The 27129-nt window shown below is 29.9% G+C and overlaps 2 protein-coding genes across 2 annotated transcripts in view; one reads left to right on the plus strand and one right to left on the minus strand.

The window, feature by feature from the left end:
* LOC113375243 (smoothelin-like protein 1) overlaps positions 1-2276 on the plus strand; it is a 3545-nt gene extending 1269 nt beyond the window's left edge. Inside the window, exons 2-3 of the mRNA XM_026615186.1 lie at positions 1000-1151; positions 2133-2276. Coding sequence (XP_026470971.1) covers positions 1000-1151; positions 2133-2256 — 276 coding nt within the window. The 3' untranslated portion in view covers positions 2257-2276. The remainder of the gene's footprint in view (positions 1-999; positions 1152-2132) is intronic.
* Positions 2277-4153: 1877 nt separating this feature from the next.
* LOC113375244 (follistatin-A-like) lies at positions 4154-13489 on the minus strand. Its single transcript, XM_026615188.1, has 6 exons — positions 13477-13489; positions 12826-13014; positions 10329-10571; positions 7565-7801; positions 5344-5613; positions 4154-4259 (listed from the first exon to the last, which is right to left on the minus strand). The coding sequence occupies exons 1-6, from the start codon at positions 13487-13489 to the stop codon at positions 4225-4227; spliced, it is 987 nt and encodes a 328-aa protein (XP_026470973.1). The 3' UTR covers positions 4154-4224.
* Between the last annotated feature and the right edge of the window lie 13640 nt (positions 13490-27129).

The raw sequence follows: 27129 nt of genomic DNA on the forward strand, positions 1-27129 counted from the left end.
CGTGTAAAAATTAAAATTATACATTACTAGCTACAATATTCAGAACTTTCATGATCACTAACTAGACCGTTACGACTATAACATAAACTTTGTTCAAAACACCGGTGTAAGAGCTCGTTCTGTTGCGCCTAAGATGTCTTTCAGAATTCTATTAGATAATGCAAAATACATATGTAAATGATATAATAGCAATATGAATGAGCTGCACAGCCTGAGCAGCATAGTTTCTGTTTTCACATATTGGCATAACACACTCTATTTTGCAACAGGAACGACAATTATTTATCACAAGAATATCAATATACGAAAAATACTTATAGTGATAGAAGTTATAATTATTGTGCAAGCAAGAGGTTGTATACTATATCCCATAATAAGTTAAAAGTAAGTTTTTGTTACTGAAAGCGGGCCTAGACTTTCTATAAGCAGTTGCAAGCGATATATGTTTTTATTTTTTGTGTTTACGGACGCTATTATTTAATATTTGCATCGAAATATATATATATATATATATATATATATTAATAGCAATCAAGATACAATTAATCTTATAAGATGTTGTGGCACAAATGAGATGAATCGAAAGAAAATAATAATAATAATTATAATAATAATAATAATAAAAGAAAAAAAAAAAAGAAAAAAGGAAAAAATTCTTTAGAGTTCACTCCAATGAGTGAAGCCTAGTGTTTCATTTAAGGTCGCTTGGCCAGCATCTTTTCAGTCATCTTATTTTTAGTGATGAAGAGTTGTTTAGAGAAGTGATGAGCTGGTTGTAGTGGCACTCAATTTTTGAGAGGTAGATCGAGCTTCTGTCCTTGATGACATCTGTGATGTAGCATCGAAATACGATTTAAAAGACTTAATCAAGACATTATCAAGATTATTTTAATCATCTAGTTTCAAACATACCTACACTCTTATAGTTATCTATATATAAGATATATGTTATAGTTATCTATACTTTATTACTTATTACTAAATTTATACAAATTACAGAATATAAAAATAGACAACTTCAGCACGAGTTGGGCGGATGGTCTCGCTTTCTGCGCTTTAATACACCACTTCCTTCCAAATGCCTTTGATTATCATAAACTCAATCCAAAAAATAGAAGATACAATTTTACTTTGGCTTTCCGGGTGGCTGAGTAGTTTCAACCGAATTTAATTTTCACTGTATTAATAACACATACACACACTTCATATACATACATTTCTTAATAGAGTTCATTAATTATATAAGTATACACTTTATCATTTACTTTTTCTAAGATATCTATCCAAAGTTTATTTATTTGTAATTTATTTATTTGATGTTGATATGTTCATGCATATAATTCATCTAAAAAATATAGCGTATCACAATTTATTTTAACTAATTTAATGACGCGGTTCTAACTAAGGAATCAATCAAACTTCGTATTATGTATTAAAGAATATTGGTAGTCTTCAACCTTAATACCTTGCTACTGGTCATTACGTGGTATGTTTGCCAAATTGTTTCATAATGTGGCAACAAACATGAAAATTTGAAATTTTTCTTGAAAAAAATATAATTATATTTATAACATATAAGCCAGCAGAGATACCGAAGAGAATTATGTTCTCGATATTTAGTATTATATAATAATTTTAATATATTTTTTATAAAATTAATAATGTTTATTTCGTGCATTATAATGGTTACTTTTATATTCTTTTTTTAATTCTTATATCTTAATAGAACCTTATGTCCTATAATGTCGGGCTGAAACTTCACTTTATTTCGTATTTTTAGATGGTTTCATTGGTGCAGCAATGTCGGCCAAGGGCTATTTTCACTGGAAATATATTGCTATCTATATTTTCAAGTGAAAACCGTTGTCGTAGTGACAACATGCTGCTTTTATATTCTATTTGATTTTTTTTTTCAATTTTATAATAGTCTACATGCTTCTAGGTCAGTTATTGAAAACATTTTAATTTCATTTATGTTCTTTGCATATCAAAAAGCAAGGAAAATAATACCTCATCATATATTAACAGACATCATATAATATTAATTTTTGATTATGATCAATGACATTATTGTTTGATCATTTAAATTAATAAAATATTTAAATAGTGACTAATATTTTTTTGCACTATAGCGCAGAGGCTGGTATTGCACCTCTACTCGATGTTGAAGATATGGTTATGATGCGGAAACCCGATTGGAAATGTGTGTTTACGTATGTGCAATCTATATATCGTCGCTTTAAGGACGAGGATTAAGAAATATAATATGCAGTAAATGAAGGGTTATTGTTTTTTTCGTTGACCCTCGGTCATAAAAACTAATACTTCTATTATTATATAATTAAATCTAATATTCACAATCACAACGATAGCACCTTGGGTCAATTGCCCATTATCATCACACGTGCCTGTGTTACATTAAAACTGCCTTTGGCCTTAGAAGTGGTTTTTCCAAATCTTAGATATTTTTTTCACCATTCTGGAGAATCTAAACTGAGCACTATTTGATGCCAACTTAATTTCTTTTGTAAATCAAGAATCGTTTACGTGGTGGCTCTAATCAGGCTTTTGTTCTAAAATTTTGCTCAGCTATATTTCTTTTATTGGATTCATTTGGCCTGCAACTTATTTAGTTTCAAAGTATAGTGGCAGGATAGAACGTAATCATAGAATTTATGAAATTTTTCATACTTCTTGGTCAAATCTGTGGTGATGTGTTAAATATTTTCAATACGGATTAGTGTATCTGAAAATATATTTGGTAAATTTGTTATAAATATTTAGTTATCGCAGACGCACAGTAATACGAAGTAGTATTAATGAATACTCGGTACTCTTATCACAGGATGCTATTGTATGAAATGGGGTTTTAGAGTAGTCACCTCCGTCTCGCATCAGAATGCTCACTAGGACTGTCTACAAAAGATTCTGGTTTATAATGATCTCACTTGTTTAATCACACGTTAATTACCCACTAGGGGGGAATATATAGATATATAGAGATAGAGATATAGAGAGATATAGATAGAGAGATATAGGAGAGAGATAGAGAGATATAGATATATATATAGATATATATAGAGAGATATAGAGATATAGATATAGATAGAGTAGATATATATATATTTATATAGAGATATGATATATATATATATATATATTATATATCTATATATATATATATGTGTTTATACATAACATTTTTTAAAATAGATACAACAGAGCGCAATAAGTATTACGTGGTAAATATCTAGGCGTAGACGAGGGTCAAAATATTATTTTGTTAATATTATTGTTATGTTATATTTACATACTATAGTATAGTTATTTGTGTTATGTTAGCATTTATTAAAATATTTACATCAAAAGATAAAATTCGTTCGATTAGCTTTTCTTGTAAATTATTAGTTTAATGATGTGTGCTTAATAGATTTATTACGCGCCACAATTTTTATTCAAACTATTATCGGCATTTGAAATTAAATTGTTCAAACTTAATTGAGTTTAAAAGTGTATTTTATAACATATTTTTACATTATACTATGTAGATTATTTTTTACACAGGAGATGATAATTTTATAATAACAAAATGAAAAATCTCTATAAATAAAATTTGTATTGTACCTAGAAATATATTATATTGCTTGTTTATTTCATATTCATATAATTGTCTAAATTATACAACTTGTTTAAATTATGTTAATGGTCATATTATGTTACAGTTAATTTCGACTCAAGACTATGGTTTGAATCATCATCAGTGTAAGTTTGAATTTTGTATCATTACATTTTTCTAAAAATAATTTGAATTACACATTGAAGACAGTGAAAGGGTCGTCAAACATTTTGTTACTACCGATTCGAACGCAAATGTGATTTTATATATACATATAGTCCAATTCGTATGCATGCACGTAGCAAAATAATTTAAAAAAACGATTTTAAATATACTATATTATACATAACGATAAAAAGCGATCAAATTGAAAGTATGTTTTTATAGTGTTTTAACATAATTAAAAAAATATCATATATTTATTACTTATCCATAATATCATTTGGTATATTTGATAAAATAATTTAGTTTATCTTTATTAACTTAAATATTGGAAGCTTATATGAGCGTAACACAAAACTTTTGTAATATTATATACAATTAGTTTAATTATTAATATTCATATTTGCTGCTTTGGGTACCATACTGTTAGAGTTTGAATAGGAATTTTACCTGAGCCTAATTTTTTTTCTGGTTGTTGAACCTGTAAAAGATGAATACTAATTAATAGATGAATAGTCTTTGCAAGATTTAACAACTTTTACATATATTATATTATGTTAATAAATTTAAAATTCAAGATTTTAGTCGTTATATTATTTCTACGATCTAAATAGCAAATAGTGAAACTATCTTAAAATGATATACATATATGTATTATGTATATGTTCGGAAATCGATGAATATAGCATTGTATTGAAAATCCTATAATTGTCGATCGGCAACCTAAACGTTCTGATTTATTTGATTATTGTAATGCATTTTTTAACTTCCCGTAGGCTAGTTATAGTAATGGGCCGAAAATCGAAAATAATTTTTTTTGCATTTCTCGACGTTTTGAAGGTTTCTGAACATTCTGGCATACCTCAGAAAAAATGGATATGTGTGTGTGTGTTTTGTATGTCCGCATTTTTTCGTCCACGTTTTCAGGCGCACGGATCAACCGATTTGAATGGTTTAAAAAACATTCGATTCCTGTCAATTTCAACTTGTTTCAACAAAATAATTGCTTTTGGAAAAAAAAAATTTATAATTCTTTTTTTCAAAAAATATTTTTGAATTTTGGATTAAATATTCAAAAAATTGCCCAAGATAAGCACAGTCTAAGCGCCACAAATGTTTGAATGAACTGAACCCAAGTGCGTTCAGACTGTTATGCACTGGAGCACTTTTCCAATTTTGTGAAAACTATTGAAAAATGTGAAAATGCCGCCAAGCTAAGTACAGTGCAAATGCGTTTAGACTGTGAATATACGGGAGCAGTTTTTCAACTTTTTTGAAATTGAATTCGAAATGAAATGACGATTGTCAATGTTCTGGAGATAAATTGATTTATTTATGATTTACATTTGATTTGCTCAGATATAAAAAGATAGCAAAAATAATGAAAGTTACAGTATTTGTAATAATATATTTGAAAACGTTTGAAATTTTTCGAATATTTCATTACGGTACGGAAAGTTCCAGAAATTTGCCTTAAGACACGATGCCATACACCACTAGTTTTGATAAGTAATCGTATCATTATCATGATAAACGTCCTAATAAGCTTTTAAAGTAATCGGTACCTCGATCGGTTCTGCAGGCGCCAGCATGTCTGGTGTCAATTATGTAGCCCGTAGAGCAGGCATCGTGCAGCATGTGGCACCAGGAGTAGTACGTTAAGTTATTGGTACCGCAGAGTACCGTGTCCATCGAACCTCGGATATTCAAATGCATTCGATGGTTTTTGGATTTGCATTTGTAACTACATGTTACACATCGAGGAAATTGCGTTGTAGGCTCACTTAAGCAAACTTGGCGATCCATGCAACGTATACTGTCGCACGTAGCATTATCTATAAATATAATCATTGTTATAGTCAATTGATTTTGTGTAAAACTTTAATGGCAAAGAGATTTTATTCTATAATTATTTTATCTACTTGAGCTAAATTAAAAAAACACACAAAATCATTTATTCAATTTTTTTTTTGTAGAATGTCAATGTTTCCTGCACTGCAATGTTTAATATGCTTGTTTAGCCATATTGTAGTTTTGAAACTTAGCTTGTTTATAATTTTTGCAACAAGGCAAAAAAATTGAAAATATTTTTTTTATATATTTTTACGTTTCAAAGGTTTCTGAATATTTTGGCATACTTTAAAAAATGGATGTATGTGTGTGTATGTGTGTGTGTGTGTGTGTGTGTGTGTGTGTGTGTGTGTGTGGGATACAAATTATCGTCAACGATTTCGGGAACACGGGTCAACCGATTTGAATAATTTAAAAAACATTCGATTCATATTGATAAGGAGACGTGCTGATTAGATTTTGGCGAAGACAAGTCGAGTTGTTTCGGAGATACGGGGCAAAAAGTTCCAAAAATGGTAACGGAGCGTCTGATTTGTATGATTCAAAAAACATTTTATTTGTATTGACGAAATGAAGAACTGATGAAATTTTGTGAAGGTAGGTTTAGCGGTTTCGGAGATCTAATAAAAAAGTGACCATTTAGCGGACAAAAATGATCATTAGACATATGCACATCAAATTATCACATATTTTATGAATATTTTAATAATAAGAACAAATTTTGTTTACTTTTCTATGGGTTCCGTACCAATGGTAAACCATATTTCGTTTCTACGCAGCTGACATATTGCGAATGTTTTAAAAAACAGTTCAAAATTTTCAAAATATTTCAAATTATAAAAAAAATCAACTTTTTCAAAAAGGTCAATTGTTTTCAAAAATTTTAAAAATCTCAAAAATCGAGTTTTTTCAGAGTTCTAAAAGAAAATTGAATCTTTTTTAAAAATATTTTGTACGGAAAGTCCCAGCAATTTTTTTAACGCACGATGGCATGCACCACTCGTTAACTTCCCGTAGGTTAAGTTACAGTAATCGCAAAAAAATCGAAAATGAAAATTTTTATATATCTTTAAGTTTCAAAGGTTTCTGAATATTTTGGCATATCTTAGAAAAATGGATGTATGTGTGTGTGTGTGTGCGGATACAAATTTTCGTCGACGATTTCGGGAACACTAATTAACCGATTTGAATAATTCAAAAAACATTCGATTCGTATTCATAAGGAGACGTCCTGATTAGTTTTTGGCGAAGGCAGGTCTAGCCGTTCCAAAGATACGGGGCAAAAAGTGCCAAAAATGGTAACTCATTTAAGATGTAAGAGAACGGAGCGTCTGATTTTAATAATTCAAAAAACATTTTACTTGTATTGACAAGATGAAGAACTGATCAAATTTCATGAAGGCAGGTCTAGCGGTTTCGGAGATCTAATAAAAAAAAGTAAAGTAAAGACACATGCACATCAAATTACCAGATATTTTATAGAGATTTTAACAATAAGTATAAATTTTGTTTACATTCCTATGGGTTCCGTACCAATATTTATCCGTTAGACGGCAACGCGGCGTTTACGCGCTTTGACATTTCGTCTCTATGCAGTTAAAGCAATACGATTGCTTTGAAAAAAAAGTTCAGAATTTCCAAAATATGTCAAAATAAAGAACACATTTTTTCTCAATATTTTTTTTTCAAAAAAAGTAATTTTTTGTCAAATTTATAGTTTCTCAAAAATCTAATTTTTTTGAAGTAAATTTTTTTCAAAAATATTAATCGTTTTTAAAAAAATAATAATTTTTGGTACGGGAAGTTCCAGCAATTTGCCTTAAGGCACGATGCCATGCGCCCCACTAGTTAATTATTATAGATGTAACATACATACCACTAGTTTTTCGTCTAATAGTAAAGCAATCGAGTCTTACTGTATTCTTAATTTCTAACCTTTGCAACGTCCTCTGTATGCGATCGGTATCGCTCTACCTTTCCTGCAAGCGGCTTCTCTCAGATAGCACGCGGACATGTAGGTCACGCCGTCCGCGCTGCACAAACGACGATCGCTCGTCGAAGAATTCGCCAAGGGCGGACAGGCACGCACGGCACAGCGCACGCAGTGAGGCTTCATGTTTTGATCAACCAAGCATTGGCGTCCGCCGCCGCACTTGATTCTCTCGCAGCTCCCTATTACATTTTAATATTTATAGTCAAGTATATTATCGCGTGCTCTTCACATCAAATATATTCAACTCAACAATGTAATCGCCTTTCTTAATTAATTCTAATAACTACGTTTCTGATAAGAGAGAACGATTATAAGCATTTCAAAACTTCTACTTCTGCATATGCGGTGCCAATGTAAATTCAGTCTCTGAAACTAATAGTGTAGAGCGTTACGCCTAATTAAAAAATTAGCAAACGAAAGTGGAAAACTTGTAATTAATGATGTATAAATGGAATTAAATATCCAATTAAATGGCAAATCATCATAAGATTACAAATTATTAACTTCCCGTAGGATAAGTTATATTAATAGCAAAAATTCGAAAATGAAAACTTTCATATATCTTTACGTTTAGAGGTTTCTGAATATTTTGGCAAACATTAGAAAAAATTGATTTATATGTATGTGTGTGTATGTATGTGCGGATACAAATTTTCGTTGACGATATCTTGAACACGCACCAACCGATTTGAATAATTCAAAAAAATTCGATTCCTATTGATAAGAAGACATGCTGATTAGTTTTTGGCCAAGGCAGGTCAAGCCGTTTCAAATCTACGGAACAAAAACTGCAAAAATAGTAATTCAGTTTTCAAGAGAACGGAGTTCCGATTTCATTAATCCAAAAAACATTTTATTAGTATTGATGAAATGAACAACTGATTAAATTTTTGGGCAGGCAGGTCCAGCGATTTCGGAGATCCAATAAAAAAGTAAAAAAAAAAACATTTGGCGGTCAAAAAATGATCATTACACGTATGCATGAGCAGCCTGTTGTCAGGCAACATTGACAACGATTTTCACTTGGAAATATAGATAGCAATATGTTTCCAAGTGAAAATAGTCCTCACCCGGAATTGTAGCACCATATTTGTCCCTATTACAGAGATTGTAATAAAAATTCATCATACAGAGATGTGACAACTGTTTGGGTTGCCATCTGTAATAAACGTAGTTTGTAAGATCTTAATCACAACAGCTCATAGAACCCATAAGCTCTGATCGCTGTTCAAATAAAATTATAAAAAAAAACACGTATGCACATCAAATTCGATATTTTGTCTCTAAAACAGCTACGCAGCGCAATTGCTTTAAAAAAAAGTTTAAAAAAGTTTTTAAAAAAAATTCGAAATTCAAAAAAAAATAGATTTTTCGAAGAAGCCATTTTTTTATAAAATTACAAAAATTAATTTACAAAATGCTCAAAAATCTATTTTTTTTTAAATTCTCAAAAATTTTTTTTCGGTACAGGAATTTCCAGCAATTTTCCATAAGGCACGATGCCATATACCATTAGTTTGATTATTAAACTAACTCGGTTCTTTATAAACTTATTTATGAAGAATGAAATAACAGGAGTGCCTCGTACATCTGTTTGAAAATGTAGTAAAAATTAATCGTAATGTTTAAACGTGTAGTAAATTAAATGTTATGGACTTTTAGCTATAAATTTACTTGATGTTTTAGAAAATTTCAAACTTTTATGCGGTTCGAGATCGATAACTATTAAAAGCCTCGGCAATCGGAATATTTAATAATTAATAAACTTAAATCGCTAGATATGTTTATAAACAATTATTTGATGAATATAGATCACACAAAATCTAGAACATTCTTTTAAATATTTACGTTTTAATGATATGTTGATTACTTTCATGATGTTTTATGCTTTTTGCTTCAATCATTCAGAACTATTCTAATTATTTTGACATGCCTGGTAAAAAATGTTATGAATGGGACATTATGTATATATTTACGTAAGTTTGAATGTTTGAACACAATTTTTGTGCATTTCAAACTGAAATAACGAATCAATCAATTCAAACGATTGAGACAATATTCTATTCGTATTTATCCTTTGAAAGTTATCCATATGCATGTGCATTTAATTAATGTGAGGATTTTAACGATATATATAATTTTCATTAGTGAAGATACTCAAAACTTGCTTTTATACGCCAAATTAACGATTTTTTTCTGAAATTTAACCAGTTTACCCTTTTTAATTCATGTTATGTTTTAGTACGTTTCAGTACGTTCAAAAATATTCGATATAAAATGTATTCAAAACTATTATATATCGAATTTGGTTATGTGGCACAAATCAATCGTGAAATGCTGTATCCAATATGCAACCTGATGAATTATCACATCATGTTATTTGGACGTTAGAAAAATTCAAACAGAAAAACATTAGAATCTACCCAATAGTTCTAGAATTAGATGTCAAACAATGCTGATTTTGTTTTATTCGTAGGAATCCAACGTATTGCATATAGAGATTATGTTGTAATTTTACTTACAATTAGTATTTCAGTTTCGATAAACTTATATTATAGGTAGATTGAAATATTCTATTTTGAAAGACGGTTTTATTGTGTAGTCTCAATTTTGTATTCTATATCGTGTCAATTCTGCTGATGAACGATAATCCCAGAGAATAAATATTATTTTATATATGATAAAACGTGACAAAGATGTATGTACTTTGACATGGTCCATAATATGCAACAGTAAGCGATGAATTTTTTCTTCGACAAGCGCGCTTCTTAAGCCTGCACAAAGTTCGATAACTCTTGCCGTCAGTTCCACAAACTGGCTTACCAGCCACATGCTTTGGGAGAGTTCGCTTCGCACTTCCTCGGCAATCGGGCGCGCAAACGCATTTTGGTCTACCGTTCCGCTCCACGCACTTCTCCCCTACATCGCATTTCACTTCACTGCAACTCTCTGAAATAAGAAAAATTTATGTAAACTGGCAGTGGTTTAATGAAAGCAGAATAAACATTTTTCTACCTCCTTGAAAATCAACTATTAAGATTCTTTAATATCTTATTTTATCTAAATCTTGTGAGCTCTATTTTGCAAAAAATATAGGAAATAAAGTTAAAACAATAAGCCCTCTTGAGTGAATTCTTTTATGCCATAAATTCAAAAAGTAATATCATTCACTTGACAATCGCCACGAATGCGGCATTAAAAACTCGTCCCTAATGGGCTAGAAGTTTCATGGCATCGTATCTTTTAGCTTACAATTAGATGTGTTAATTCATGCAGCGTCATTGCTTGCAATATCCGATCAAAGTAAATAGCCTTGTTGCAAATTGCTATTCCTGGGTAACAATGTATTAGTGATTCAGGAATCAACTTTTTCGGGAACATCTTTCTTGACAATGAGCTGAGTATCAATCAAGTAAATAAACATATTGGTATAGATTGAGGTGTTTATATATAGCAATATAGCTTTTAATCGTTTATTTATTATATGCAATACAATAGCACTTAATATAAAAATCTTTTGTATTGAACAGTAGTTAATATCACGTAGCGTATGTTGAGTGGTTTTTATTGTGGAAAATCTGTAACAGTAACTGGCTTTACAGTACGTTTGTTGGTTGTGGATTATCGTTTATTCTCATTGTGGATCTTGTGGAAGATTGATATGGCTTAACTCTGCTGATATTCTGTGGTATTATTTTCACGTTTCCAGTTTTGTTATTTCTGGCATAACTTTATATGAGTTGTGGTCAGGAATAGACAATAATAAGCAAATTGTTAATTACGAAAAAATATTTCTGTAATTTTATGTTAAAACATGTATTAATTCAGGACTTTATCTGTTTTTAAGTAAGATTATTTCAAGTTTGTCTGTTGTAAGTACTTATGACATGCTAATATGTTTTTAATGTTTGCTGAGATTGTTGATGTTGATGTGCCACTTGTTTGCTTACGATGTTTTGAATTTGTTTAATTCTAAGACTGAAAACGTTAAAGGGCCCTGTATTCCTATATATAGATCTGAATACGAAATCAAAGCGGGCTCTCAAATATTAAGCCAGCTAAAGAGCCGAATAATTATATTATGTAACAATGGTAACACTGTAAATGTCTTCGAATCATTTGGATGATTTAAAAAAACAATCTGATATCAAGATATGTGGAAATCCTGATCTCTGAGTTTTGTTTAAGCTTGGTTAGTTGCATCGATTCTAGTGTAACGTGGCACATTGCTCGGTTATATTAATTCATTAATGGGTTTGTCAGGATTTTTTATTAGAAAGAAAGCCGTAGTTGGAGTTACAACTACTTATTATTTTATTTGTCATGGTTAGAGTAGGTATATTCAGAATTATATTGAACTTGTAAAACTTGCTGGTAATTCTTGCCACCGAAGCGATAAAAATATTTCATCAGATATCGTGTGAGATGATCCATTTAATTTTGCGTGCGGTGTAAATCTGTGAAAGTGCTTAATCATCTAACTTATTATATATCAGTAATTATTGATGCTATTTGTATAATTATAATGAAATTTGTGCTATCTTAAGTATTGAATAGACTTGCGTAGAAGTAGTTCTGTAATAGCAAAGAAAGTTGCATATCAATTTAATCTTATAGAGTATAATCATTTTCAACCGTTTGAGACCCATTGCCATGTCTCATGTTAGTATCTCAAATACGACAATTCTTGGCTCGAATTGGTCATGATGTATAATTGTAAAATTTAAATTAATTGTTCGGGAGTAGTAATATTATTTTATGATTGTTTATTTATTGCACGATCTAACAATAATATATAAACCATTTTATACTATCAGAAAATATACTTTTAGACTGAGCATGAGCATAAGTCAATTAATGCTAAAAGTTTGTGGTTAAACAGCTACATGTTGTTTATAATCAAAAGCACAATTTAGTGTAACTAGTTGATAATATTACTTATATATATAAAATATGTACCGCAAGTATAATATAATAGTTTTGAAATGTAGTTCATGAAAATAACATCAAATTAAATATTCTTATTTTCAAAAAGCTCACAAACTACATATTTGTATCCGATAAATTATATTTGTAATATCTATAGTAAAGATTGTGAACAATGTTCCTATCCGATTTTTCGACTATTTTAAAATTTCTTTATAATTTTTGAAATTCAATAAATATATGTACATTTTGTGCGTTATATATACCTTATATATACCTTTGCAGCCGGAGCACTGCACACCACCACCTAAAACCCGCCAAAAGAATAATGTGCCCGAATCTAAATCTTCTTCGGACCAGGCAGTACCAGATACGTTGTCACTGCAACAATCCTTCTTAGACATTGCTGGTGCTTTAAGTTCTGTGCAACGTCCATTAACATTCATAGAGGCCCAACAAAGACCACCTGCAAGTAATTATATATTTATCTATTACTATATATTTGAAGTAATTTGTAGCCCTATATATTGAAGTATGTGAATTTGGTGTTGATATATATTTTGATGAGTTATGTTGATTCGGGCAATAACACCAAGTAAAAAAAAGTTAATACAATTATGATAAGCTTTATTTAACTATCTTCGGTCTTCGTCGAGGCCGTCATTCAGTGGAACATCTCAAAGATTTTATAGCTAATGTAGAGAAAAAATTATATATATTTTTTATACTTTGAACTTTTTCGAAAATTTAAAACTTTTAATCAAAGCAATCGTGCTATACTATCGAAGCGCGTATGCGCCACTTTGCAAACTAACAGTAAACATTGGTATGCAACTATTAAAAATATAAACAACATTTGTACTTATTATTAAAATCTTTATAAAATATCTAATAATTTGATGTGCATATGTCATGTCTAATTTTTTACCGCAAAATGGCATATTTTTATGAGATTTGCGAAACCGCTAGACTTGCATTCTCAAGACGTTTATCAGTTTTTCATTTTGTCAGTACAAATAAAATGTTCTTTGAATCATTAAAATCGGACGCTCTGTTTTCTCAAAAACTGAATTACGATTTTTGGCACTTTTTGTACCGTAACGGCTGGGCCTGGTTTTGCTAAAGTTTAATAGCACATCTCTCCATTAATGCGAGTCGAATGTTTTTTTTTGAATTATTCAAATCAATATGTTCCCGTGTTCCCGAAATCGTTGACAAAAATTTGTATACACACATAAATCCATTTTTTCTAAGATCTAAAATAAAATATGGATAACTTTGTGTAGCATTCTCAATTTATGTCAGTAGCAAGCGAGTGACTGTCTAAGCCTTTGCTTAAATATATACTGTATAATAAATACCAAAATTCTGTACTTATAATGTACTTTAGTATTTGTTATTAGAATAACAACGAACAGCATCAGAACTCTTAAAAATTCAATAAAAAAAGAATAGGTAATGTTAATTCACTATAAAATGCCAATACTGCTTATGTTAGCTAATGATTGCTTCTCCGAAAGTGAATGGAAAAAATGCATTTGCTTCATATTTTAAAATGATCAATAAGATAAATTAATTAGCACATTATAAACTATTTTAATAGCTCAACAGTTCTATGAGTAACAGGTAATTGAAATGCTTGTTCAAGGTTACTTCCCACCTATGTGCAAAATGCTTCTATCATTTACCTTATTCCAAAGCCAATCACAAACTAAATATTACAGACGCAATAGTCTGCCAAAATTATTGAATTTATTTAAAAGAAAGTTATCCTAATAGAAATTAACTAACACGTAGATCAACATTTAAATTATTTAAAAAAATTTATATATATATATATATATATATGTATATATATATGATTTAGTAGTTAATTTTGATGTTGAAATATACGAGTGAGTTCTTGAGGGCGATACATCAAACAAAGAAAAGGCAAAGATTTATCAAATAATCTTTAATTCCAAACGTTTCGACATTCAATTTGTCATCATCAGTGGATATTACGTTGGTAGGTTACATCTAAAAAGTGTACACAACACTAGAAATTGGCACTAACATTTATACAACTAACTTGTCAACACCATGCATTTTTTATATTTTTTGTATGATGTAAAAAGAAAAATGATAGTTTTATTTGAACAAAAATGTAAGTAAAATTAGGTAAATTCTGCCACGACTTCTGAACTTTGCGCGTTCCGAGGCTTATGTCACACAATGGAATTAAAGATTTGGAATTAAAGATTATTTTATAAATCTTTGCCTTTTCTTTGTTTGATGTATCGCCCTCAAGAACTCACTCATATATATATATATATATATATGATTTAGTAGTTAATTTTGATGTTGAAATATATGAGTGAGTTCTTGAGGGCGATACATCAAACAAAAAAAAGCCAAAGATTTATAAAATAATCTTTATTTCCAAACGTTTCGACATTCAATTTAATGTCATCATCAGTGGATATTACGTTGGTTAGTTACATATAGAGAAGTGTACACAGCACTAGAGATTTGGCACTAACATTTATACAACTAACTTGTCAGCACTATGCATTTTTTATATAATTTTTTTGTATGATGTAAACAGAAAAATGATAGTTTTATTGAACAAAAATGTAAGTAGAATTATGTAATTTCTGCCACGACTTCTGTACTTTGCTAGTACCGAGGCATATATCTAGATATGCCTAGATATATGCCTCGGTACTAGCAAAGTACAGAAGTCGTGGCAGAAATTACATAATTCTACTTACATTTTTGTTCAATAAAACTATCATTTTTCTGTTTACATCATACAAAAAAATTATATAAAAAATGCATAGTGCTGACAAGTTAGTTGTATAAATGTTAGTGCCAAATCTCTAGTGCTGTGTACACTTCTCTATATGTAACTAACCAACGTAATATCCACTGATGATGACATTAAATTGAATGTCGAAACGTTTGGAAATAAAGATTATTTTATAAATCTTTGGCTTTTTTTTGTTTGATGTATCGCCCTCAAGAACTCACTCATATATATATATATATATGTATATATATATATATATATATATATATATATGACCATATGCTTTTGGATTTTGAAATAATATTTTGGCAATCAATATTTAGTTACATATTATTGTTACTGTTTATATAATACCTACAATTTCCTATTTTCTGGATTTATCAAAATATTCTGACTTCATAAGTTCAAATATGTAAAACAATGAAACATGAATTTCGGCTAATTTTGGTATTGGTCATTTACTCTTTTTTTGTTAACTTCCCGTAGGGTAGCTATAGTAATATATATCCTTACGTTTCAGAGGTTTCTGAATATTTTGGCATACCTTAGAAAAAATTGATGTATGTGTGTGTGTGTATGTGTGTGTGTGCGTGCAAAAAGTGCCAAAAACGGTACCTCAGTTTTTAAGAGAACCGGAGCGTCTGATTTTAATAATTCAAAAAACATTTTACTTGTATTGACAAAATGAAGAATTGATCAAATTTTCATAAGGGCAGGTCTAGCGGTTTTGGAGATTTAACAAAAAAAGTAAAAAAAAAATGCCATTTGGAGGACAAAAATAATCATTAGACATATGCACATCAAATTATCAGATATTTTATAGAGATTTTAACAATAAGTATAAATTTTGTTTACATTCCTATGGGCTCCCTACCAATGTTTATCCGTTAGACAGCGACGCGGCGCTTACGCGCTTTATATTTTGTTTCTATGCAGTTAGTAAGTAGTACGATTGCTTTGAAAAAAAGTTCAGATCTTCCAAAATATGTCAAAATAGAGAAAACATTTTTTTTTTTCAAAAAAGAAATTAAAAAAAAAAAATTTTTTTTTTAATTTTTTTTTTCAAAAAAAAGGAATTTTTTGTCCAATTTATAGTTTCTCAAAAATCTTATTTTTCCAAAGTAAATTTTTTTCAAGAATGTTAATCGTTTTTAAAAAAATAATAATTTTTGGTACGGGAAGTTCCAGAAATTTGCCTTAAGGCACGATGCCTTAATTGCCTTAAGACAGAATTACACTTACAGCTAGTTAATTTTTATATAACGACATGTCTACGCTCTACATCTTCGCCCGAAAAGAAGTGACTCAAAATGAAAAGATGTGTGCCTGGTGGACGTCTTTTCGAAAATGGCTGCACCAGTATTGAAAATATTAAAGTCATTTTATCAAGCTCGACATGACATAGTGTTAGTTTTATGTGATGATCTATCGAAACGCTTCTTTATAGTTAACGCAGTGGCGTACCTAGGGGGGGGCGGTGGGGGCGGTCCGCCCCGGGCGGCACTTATTTTGGGGCGGCATTTTTTAGTTTATTTATACATAGTTGTGAAAAGCAACTTATTCATTTTATATTTATTAACTTCCGTAGGTTAAGTTATAGTAATGGACCGACAATCGTAAATGAAATTTTTTACATTTCTTCACGTTTTGAAGGTTTCTGAACATTTTGGCATACCTCAGAAAAAATGGAAGTGTGTGTGTTTTGTGTGTCCGCATTTTTTCGTTCACGTTTTCGGGCGCCCCGATCAACCGATTTCATGGTACAGAAATTAGAAATCGAGTTTTTGAGAGAATGAAACATCCGATTTGATTGATGCAGAAAACTTCAATTTGTAATGATGAGGAGAAGTGGTGATTAGTTTTTCGCAAAGGCACAGATACCAAGCAAAATGTGCAAAAAATATCTGTTTCTGAGAGAACTAAGCATCCGATTTGAATGATTCAAAAAACTTTCTACGTGGATTTTATTTTGAATTCTACCTAAAGTTCAAATGCTCACTTATATACTTGAAATAAATAATTTTAACTTTGTAATTCAGTTTATATACTTCTTATAAATATTAGACAATGCCCTTTATTTCAAATTTGATTGATTGAGTTTTGTTTATTTACTTTTCTGTAAACATATATAAGTTACAGTATTTATAATTATATATTTGAAAATATTTAATTTTCCTCGAATATATCATTACAGTACGGGAATTTCCAGCAATTTGCCTTAACTTACAATGCCATACACCACTAGTTAACTTCCCCAAGGAGAAGTTCATGTTTTCATCAAAAAATCCGAATCGCTAATTTTATGTTTTCTCGACGTTTCAAGCCATTCTGAATCGAATGAGCCCAAATTTGGAAAAAGTATGTGTGTGTATGTGAACAGATTTTTTGTCGTAAATTGTCGTTTTTTCAAAAACGGCTAGACCGATTTCAAAAATTTAAAAGCCACTCGATGTATCTCGATGAAGACTATTATTTGTCAGTTTGAGTTTGAGTTTGACCGTCAGTGCGACGATCGGCCAAGCTGTTTCTTTATAAATCGCAGAAAAGTGAAAAATTTTTCGTCTACGTTTTAGCCTGCAATTCTGAATTGATTTTGAAAATTCAAAAACCGTTCGAAAGACATTAGTTGGGAATCGTGCTGATTAGTTTTTAGTAGAGATCGGCCGTTTTCCTAATAAAGTTTAAAAAAAAAAATTTGACGATTCTTATGATTATTTTTTTGACGGTAGATACCATAGTCTTCTAGATCATACTAAAATATTACGGTCCTACGACAACTGGTTTAGCTTTAAAAATTCGTCAAAGATTGCAAAAATTAGTATGGTCTTTTTGGCCTTTGTCAAAATTAGACCTTTGTTTCTCAAAAACGCCTGAACCGATTTCAGAAATTTAAAAACCATTTGATGTATCTCGATGAGGCATATCGTTTCTTTGTGCGACGATCGTCCGAGCCGTTTCTTTGTAATTTGGAAAGAAGTGTTAAACCTTTCGTCCACATTTAAGCTCATACTACCGAACCGATTTTAAAAAATTAAAAACTGTTTGAAAGATATTTGGGATTGATACTGATCAGTTTTAGGTGAAAATCTACCAAGCCGTTTTCTTGTAATTAACTGTTGAAAAAAAATTTAAGCCGATATTTATGAAACTTTCTTTGGCGATGTATATCATTGCCTTATAGAACTCACTGAATTATTACGGCCTTACGACAAGTAGTTTAATTTTAAAAATTTATCAAAGTTAGAGAAAATGTTTTTTTGACGTTTGTTAAAAATAAAATTAGATGATTTAGTTGGTATAACGATAGTGTACTTGGTCTTGAACATAGTAAACCATTAAAGTCCTACGGAAACTGGTTCAATTATAATTATTGATTAATTAAAATTATTGATTTTTTAAAATTTGCTTTTAGAAAATACTCCGAGTTAACGTGTTTGTTCGTTCGTTTGCAATGATGTGTAATAAATCCACTCGGAATACTTTTAATCACTCATAAATTAATTTATTTTTTATTGATTAAGTCGATTATTTACACATTTCGGGAAGTTCATGTAACTTGCCCCAAGGCAAAATACCAGTACCAACTAGTTTTCTTTCTTGAATTATAAATGATCATTATGATTTTTATTATTGTTAATATTTGATTTATATAAATTATGATTAACCATATGATTTAGAATTTTATTCCTCGGTGTATATAAATGTATATTTGTGAATTTTGAATTCTAATTTAAGAACAGGTTAATAATTTTATTTTATTGTATTCATTAAAATTCGTTGAATTCGTATAAGCATCTTTACGATTTTGTTCAGCGATTTTTCCTATTTTTTTATATCAGCTTATAAATGTCATTTCTTTTGAAAAGTTTATATGATTACTTTGAAGTGATTTATCAATATTTTTTTTAAATCATCAATTTTTCTTTTGAAAATCAGGGCTGGCGGAAGGCGGGGTCTGCTAGGTCTGCAAAGCCTTAGGGCATTATATAAATATGTTGACGAGTGCATATAAATATGTTTGAAAAAAATTACTCTGTGTATTAATTAATATTGATTAAATAACTTGATAATTTTTTAACTTCCGTATGGTAAGTTATATATAGTAATCGCAAAAATGTCGAAAGTGAAAATTTTTATATATCTTTACGTTTCAGAGGTTACTGAATTTTGGCATATCTTAGAAAAAATGGATGTGTGTGTGTGTTTAGATACAAACTTTTGTCGATGATTGTAGGAACACGCATCAATTCGTACTGATGAAACGTGCTAATCAGTTTTTGGCAAAACGGGTCCAGCCGTTTCAAAGATACGGGGCAAAAAAGCCAAAAAATTGTAATTTAGTTCTTGAGAGAACGAAGCGTCCGTTTTAAGTAATTCAAAAAACATTTTATTTGTATTGACTAAACAAAGAACTGTTTCTGGGATGACAGGTCTAGCAGTTACAGAGATACAATAAGATAAAGTAAAAAAATGACATTTGGCGCTCCAAAATGATCATTAGATATATCCACGTCAAATTGTCTGATATTTTCTAGAGATTTTAATAATAAGAACAAATTTAATTTACATTTCTATGGGTTCCGTATCAATGTCTAGCCGTTTCGCTTCGATATTTCGTCTCCAAAACAGCTGCGCAGCGCGATTGATTTAAAAAAAAGTTACAAATTTTCAAAAAATTTCAAAATATAAAAAAAATTCATAAAAGCCATTTTTTCAAAATTTTCGAAATTCTCAAAAATATATTTTTTTCAGATTTCAAAAAATTTTTAATCTTTTTTTAAAAATTTTATGTTTCGGTACGAGAAGTGCCAGCAATTTGCCTTAAGGCACTATGCCATGCACCACTAGTTTATTTGTATTAATTTATGAAAACTACTATTTGACTGACTTATAATTGAAAGGGCGGCAATCTGGAGACCGCCCCGGGCGGCAAAAGTTCTAGGTACGCCACTGAGTTAACGAGAACGTCTTTGCAAAAAATTCTGAATCGATTTTCAAAATTCAAAAATTCATTGTTCAAAAGTAATGTTAGAGAGTTTTTGATAAGCAACTACTAAAACAATGCTAGGTATTTTTAAAATGTCAGTTATGTACCTTCGGTCTAGTTGGTAAACTATAAAATCGACTTAGTCGTTTCATCCTAATTGAAGTAATGATAATTCATCCATGCTTTCTCAACAAATTCTAATCCGGCGTAAAAATCTGTTTATTTGAAAAAAAAAAAATTTGGAAATTGAATTAATGACTTCTGGTTCTATAAACAATCATTAGAATAATGAAAATATTCAATGAAATAAAATTAGAAAATGTATTTTTTGAAAATTTATAATGTTTTTCAAATATTTGATAAAATAATGCTTTTTGTCGCATTGTAGTTTATTTGTTTTTTTCAGTTATATTATACATTTTATTAAATTGAAAATTTGAAAATCGGTAATTTTTTAATTTATACAGATTTGAAATTGAATTTTTTATTTATTATTTATTATATTTGAAATATCAATTTTGAAAAAAAAAATCTAAAAATCTTTAATAAATTAAAAAATCTTAAATTTTATTTTTTCTTCTTTGATAGTCTGTTCATAATTTGATGTTATCATGCCAAATGATAATGTTTTACTAATAAATGTGCATTTTCACTAATCAGCTTTTAATAATATATACTCCTGTCTATATACTCATACTAATATGTACTCAATTACGCACATTGTTCATCCTTTTTGTATGCCAAATAGATCAGAAGATCTTGAAATGTAGAGATATTAAAAGTATCAAATGTCGACTTTTTCGATTTTAATAACTCACCTTACTGAAGTTAAAATTAAAAACCGTCTGGCTTGTTGAATTAACACCTTCTGACCCGCTTTCTGACCATCCTTGGTACATATTGCTTTTGTGCATAAGAATTTACGATCGCAATCAGTCGCGACGCTGCACTGTTTTAATATTTTATTAATGAATTGCCTATGCTAATAAAGACAGGCTAAGTAAAAATGTTTATAAAACAAGTTCATTTAAGGTTAACGAAACAAAGAGCGTCTGTTTGCCTTCATCGACCGTCTTATCAAAGTTTACTTAGCGATACCTACGGATCAATGATTTACTGTTAAGTAAAATAGGTTAAGCTATCATTGATTGGAAATGATTTATGTCTAAAACCTTTAACTATACTATCTCTATTAAATATACGTAAAATATTTTAACACACTCTATATTTTATATAGAACAGAATAGAAATTTATTAAAATTCAATAATGACAATTTACATTACTTATACATAATTATAATGAAACCTAATTTAATAAATAATAATTCATTAATAATTTTTGACAATATTTTCAAAATTATTTTTGTTTTTGGATTTCCACTCATCAGGTATTTTGTTGTAAACCTCGACACCTGATATAGTCTTCAGAGATGATTTAAGCTTGATTTGTGATGATATCGCAGCATTTTTATTTCGTGTCATTGATATCACATCTGAATATAAGAATTGTGCCCCAATCGCCTGTTTCCAAATACTATGTGTAAGACATTTTGCCATATGGTAAGTTCCAAGAACTTCTCGATACATGCAAATAATTGACTTAATCAATAATAATTGAGATTCAGCTATTTGGAAAATATTCAAACTAATTATTTTTATAAATAAAGTTTTAGCAGCTTTTTTAAAGTTCTATTAATATTTCCAATGTAAACAAACTTTATATGTTTTAAAATACAGCCCATTATTCAAAGCTGTGATTTTCAACTACTTTGCTTAGGACTTCAATATTTTAGAATGTTCATTATAAACATCACAACACCAAGAAACTGCCGGTCTTTGCCAAAATTATTTAGCATGATATCCAACTAATTCAACAATAAGTTCAACAAATATCTTGCTCGAACGGTTACTGAACTTTTAAGGTCGGTTCAGGATATTTAGCTAACACGTAGATGGAAAATTGTGTATTATTCTGCTAATTATAAAGAGACGGCTTCGCCGAATGTCGCATATAGCTAATCAATGGTAGCCGTTTGAAATCAGTTCAGCCGTTTTTGAGAAAACTTGGACGAAAGGTTAAATTAAGGCTCACATATTCACGCATTTTGTTTTAACTTCCCGTAGGGTAAGTTATTGTAATCGTCCAAAAATCAAAATTGAAAATTTTTACATTTCTTCACGTTTTGAAAGTTTCTGAACATTGTGGCATACCCCAGAAAAAAAGGATGTGTGTGTATGTATGCATGTATCGATACAATTTTTCGTCCACGTTTTCGGACGCACGGATCAACCGATCTGAATGGTTCAAAAAACATTCGATTCCCGTTGATAGGGAGATGTTCTAATTAGTTTTTGGCAAAGGCGTGTCCAACCGTTTCGGAGATAGGGAGCTATTAGTGAAGAAAATAGAAATCGAGTTTTTGAGAGAACGGAGCATCCGATTTGAATGATCTAAAAAACATTCAATTCATAATGACGCAGAGAAGTGGTGATTAGATTTTGGCAAAGGCAGGTTCAGCCGTTTTGGAGATACCGAGCTAAATGTGCAAAATATGGTAGTTTTTGAGAAGACTAAGCATCCGATTTGAATGGTTCAAAAAACTTTCTGCTGGTTTTGACAAAATTTTAATTTTAATTCTGCCTAAAGTTCTAAAGCTCACTTATATACTTTAAATAAATAATTTTAACTTTGTTATTCAGTTTATATAAGTCTTATAAATATTAGACAATGTTACAGTATTTATCTATATGAAAAGATTTAATATTTCTCGAATGTTTTGTTACGGTACGGGACGTTTCAGCAATTTGCCTTAAGGCACGATGCCATACACAACTAGTTCAATTTTGGTTTGAAATTATTCAGAATGACTTGAAACGTTCGAAAAATATAAATTTAGTAAGTCGAAATTTCTGGCAAAAACAAATTTTTTTAGGAAGTTAATAAATGTTTATTTATATATATATATATATATATATATATATATATATATATATATACAGTGGCGTCGGAAGCAAATTTTTGATGGGTGCGCTCGTTTTTTTTAGGCAGCCAATGCGGGCTTGTTCTTTTTTTTAGACATTTGAGACAATATCATATTTTTGAGATTCACCCACCAAAATTTATGGGTGGGCTCAAGTCCACACAACCCACACGGTTCCGACACCAGTGTAATATATATATATATATATATATATATATATATATATATATTTAAAAATAATCTTTATCCACTTTTTTCGACAATTTAACGTCTTGTTATTCATAAAGAATAATCCTGAACATTAAAAAAAAAACAAAAAGTACAGAGAACCCAATCTTCAGATTTCTCACTTTTTTGACGATTGTTTTCATTGGAGTACAACTTCTTAATTTACTCCTCTTACATATTACAAACTAAATTCTATATGTAAAAAAGCATGTTTGAATATAATATTATCTTAATCGAAGAATCTCGAAACTTTACAAATTCTTATAAACACAAGGAAGGCGTTATACTTACAATTATAATAATTTCCGTGTTATCTCATATATCGAATAAGACAATTGTTATAAACAATACACAAAACTGAGCACTGTTAGTGAGGTTAATAACACTGTTCGTTGATCGATCAATTAACGGTAAATGACATTCATTACGTATTGGGTTTCTATATTTTATTGTTATTTGAAAGCAATGAAATAGACCATTAATAATCATAATCATAATGTAATTTTCAAACGTTTCAATTTTTATATTTATTTAAGATGTGTTAAGATTTAAGACAAGTAGGAATCAAGAAATGTTGTCAATTAATTGTTAATGCACCATTCTAGACATCCCAAATATTCAGCAATTTGCCTTAGTACAAAACAACACTACTAGTTTTTTATAACTTACCGGTGTATCCAATAGTAACAGATCATATATAGTATGCATCTTACTATGCGGCACAACTAAATTTAATAAAATGAAAATAATGTAGGTACGTAGCCTAGTTTCTTAGTATTCTCTATTGCAAAAATATATGGTTAAAATAACATTATCCTAAACAAAAGTATCATTCTTCTTCTCGTTTGACTATGTTTCTGGCGTAAGTGAACAGTATTCTTGAAACATCATTTCAGAAAAATTAATATAATATATGAATACAAATATATATATATATATATATATATATATATATCTTCTATATATAAAAATAAGTCGGGTTTCCTTCCTGACGAAATAACTCCAGAACGCACGAACCGATTTGGACAATTTTGCATTCGTTGGAAGGCTTCGGGCTCCGCAAGGTTTATAGCTAAGAAAATTAGTGGTGCATGGCATCGTGCCCTAATGCAAATTGCTGGAACTTCACGCACCGTAATTAAAAATTTGAGTAATAAAAATAATCAATAATTGTTTTAAATAATTGCAAATAGATTATCTTCTATATATATAAAAATAAGTCGGGTTTTCCTTCCTGACAAAATAACTCCAGAACTCACGAACCGATTTCGACAATTTTGCATTTGTAGGAAAGGTTCGGGCTCCACAAGGTTAATAGCAAAGAAAATTAGTTGTGCATGGCATCGTGCTTTAATGCAAGCTGCTGGAAATTCACGCACCGTAATTAAAAATTCAAGTAATGACATTAGTGAGAATTATAAGAATTTTGCTTGGTTAAGTCAACTAGCAATTCTTGCCGCAAAGAATAATGATATATACACACTGAATTTCACCATTTAATCAAAAATTGCTGGCGATTTGGTACCAATGATTCCGACTGGTCTTCCGTTTGACTTCAAACGATTGCAATTTCCAGTTCGCCTTGCGTTTGCAATAACAAGTCGCAAGGCCAATCGCTTAGTGTTTGCGGGATAAATTTCAAATAGATTATTTAGAAAATCATTGTTTTTCACATGGGCAGTTATACGTTGCCTGTTCACGAGTTGGAAATCCGCTTTGTTTGTGTTAACGTCAGACCAAAAAACAAAAAAATGTGGTTTGCCAAAGAGCACATCAATGAAACGATTAATTTGCGGATTCACTTTCATTTACTTAGAGAAGTTCAACTAAAAAACACTTCGATTTTTGTAATAGAAATAAATTCATTACTGTTGTATAATAAAATCCATTTTTTCTTTCCAAATATAAAACAAAAAAATTTCTCATCTTTCTCACGAAACCATCTGGTGGCGAAACGGAGTTCGTCGGGTTTGCTAGTATATATATATATATATATATATATTAGGGTGGTCATTAATATGGACATTTTCGAATTTCCTTGCTCCCAGGGGCTCAATTGCTTACAAATTGATAAAAAAATCCTCTATAAGTTGTAGTTCTTAATATTGTCTTTTAGATAGCGCGCAATTCCATCAAAGTTTTCTTAAGAGGGCTCGAGATCTGATGAACATATTTTTCTTAAACTTTCAACTAATTTACGAATCTTTATATTAGCAAAATTGTCAAATTTTGCATTGCATTTAATGCTTTGTTAATTATATTTCTTGAAATGAAAAATGTTATTAAAAAAAATGAGTATAGAATTTTTTGCTCACTATCCAAATTTTGCCCCCGAAAATTTGCCGCCCTGGGCAGTAGCCCCAACCGCTCCTGCTGTAAATCCAGCACTGTATATAGCCACCCTTCAATCTCAAAAAAATGATATGCCCTAATATGTCTAAAAAAAAGGAACCCACTGGCTGCCTATAAAAAAAAACGAACCCACAGGCTGTCTATCAAAAAAAACAGCCCGCCCATCAAAAATTTGCTTTCGACGCCACTATAAATAAATAAATAAATTATATTTATATATGTATATATAGTGTTTTTAATGCATGGGCATATAAAGAATATGTGCACACAACTTTGTGCACTTTTATTTCAATACATTTGAACTTTTGATTGAAAAAATTAATTTTGAAATTAAAAATATTGAATTTTTTATGTCGGACTGTTCTAGCGGTACTTTTTTGGATACATATATAATAATCCAGAAGTATACCAATTCATTTTTTATGGCTTCATTTATAACGAAATTTGTAAACATGTTCAACTAACTATATGTAAAATCTTTTCACTGCAGCAGTGGGACTCTATTACGGAAATTCAGTGCGTAATGAAGTGAAATGAAATTTAAGGAATTAGTTAATTGAAACTTTGGAAATAAAATTATATAGAACTTAATTACATAGCAATATTATTTTGCAGCAGGTAGCAGCAAAATGATATTGCTAAGCTAAGTAAAATGTGAAGATGGAAATCAAATGCTTTCGTATCATCAACCTTTCTTCAGGCAGAAATTTAAATACATGAGCATTTGTATGCATACATATTTGAAACTCATCACTATTTTTATCGCATCCACTTAAATCAACTGATGCAACGGTTACGTTACGTTCAATTTAAATGACCAGCGGCTGTTTAACCGATGTCAGGTGGGTGACATATAAAAATAAATATAAACATATGTATATATATATAATATACTAGAGATATATATATATATATATATATATATGTGTGTGTGTGTGTGTGTGTATTTTGGGTGCTCTGACTGAAGATAGGCCCGTAAAGTTGTGTTTAAATCCAACATAAATTTAGTGTTCCAAAGCAAGAAGCTTGCTTTGCAATATACTTCAAACTTTTTCTCATTTTAACAGTAAACAAGGTAATTCCAATAATCGAAAAAAGTACCTTATAAAACACAGAATTTACAAGTTATCAATATATTTTTACAATTTGAAAGCTCTTGTCTTGCTTTATATTAGATTATATTTTATTTTAAAATAATTGGGAACACAAGCTCCTCACGTTTCCTTTATATTAGATTATATT

The sequence above is a fragment of the Ctenocephalides felis genome, unplaced genomic scaffold (assembly GCF_003426905.1).
Source record: "Ctenocephalides felis isolate EL2017-DRISC unplaced genomic scaffold, ASM342690v1 CF-g0.4_SCAFFOLD_01886, whole genome shotgun sequence".
NCBI lineage: Eukaryota > Metazoa > Arthropoda > Insecta > Siphonaptera > Pulicidae > Ctenocephalides > Ctenocephalides felis.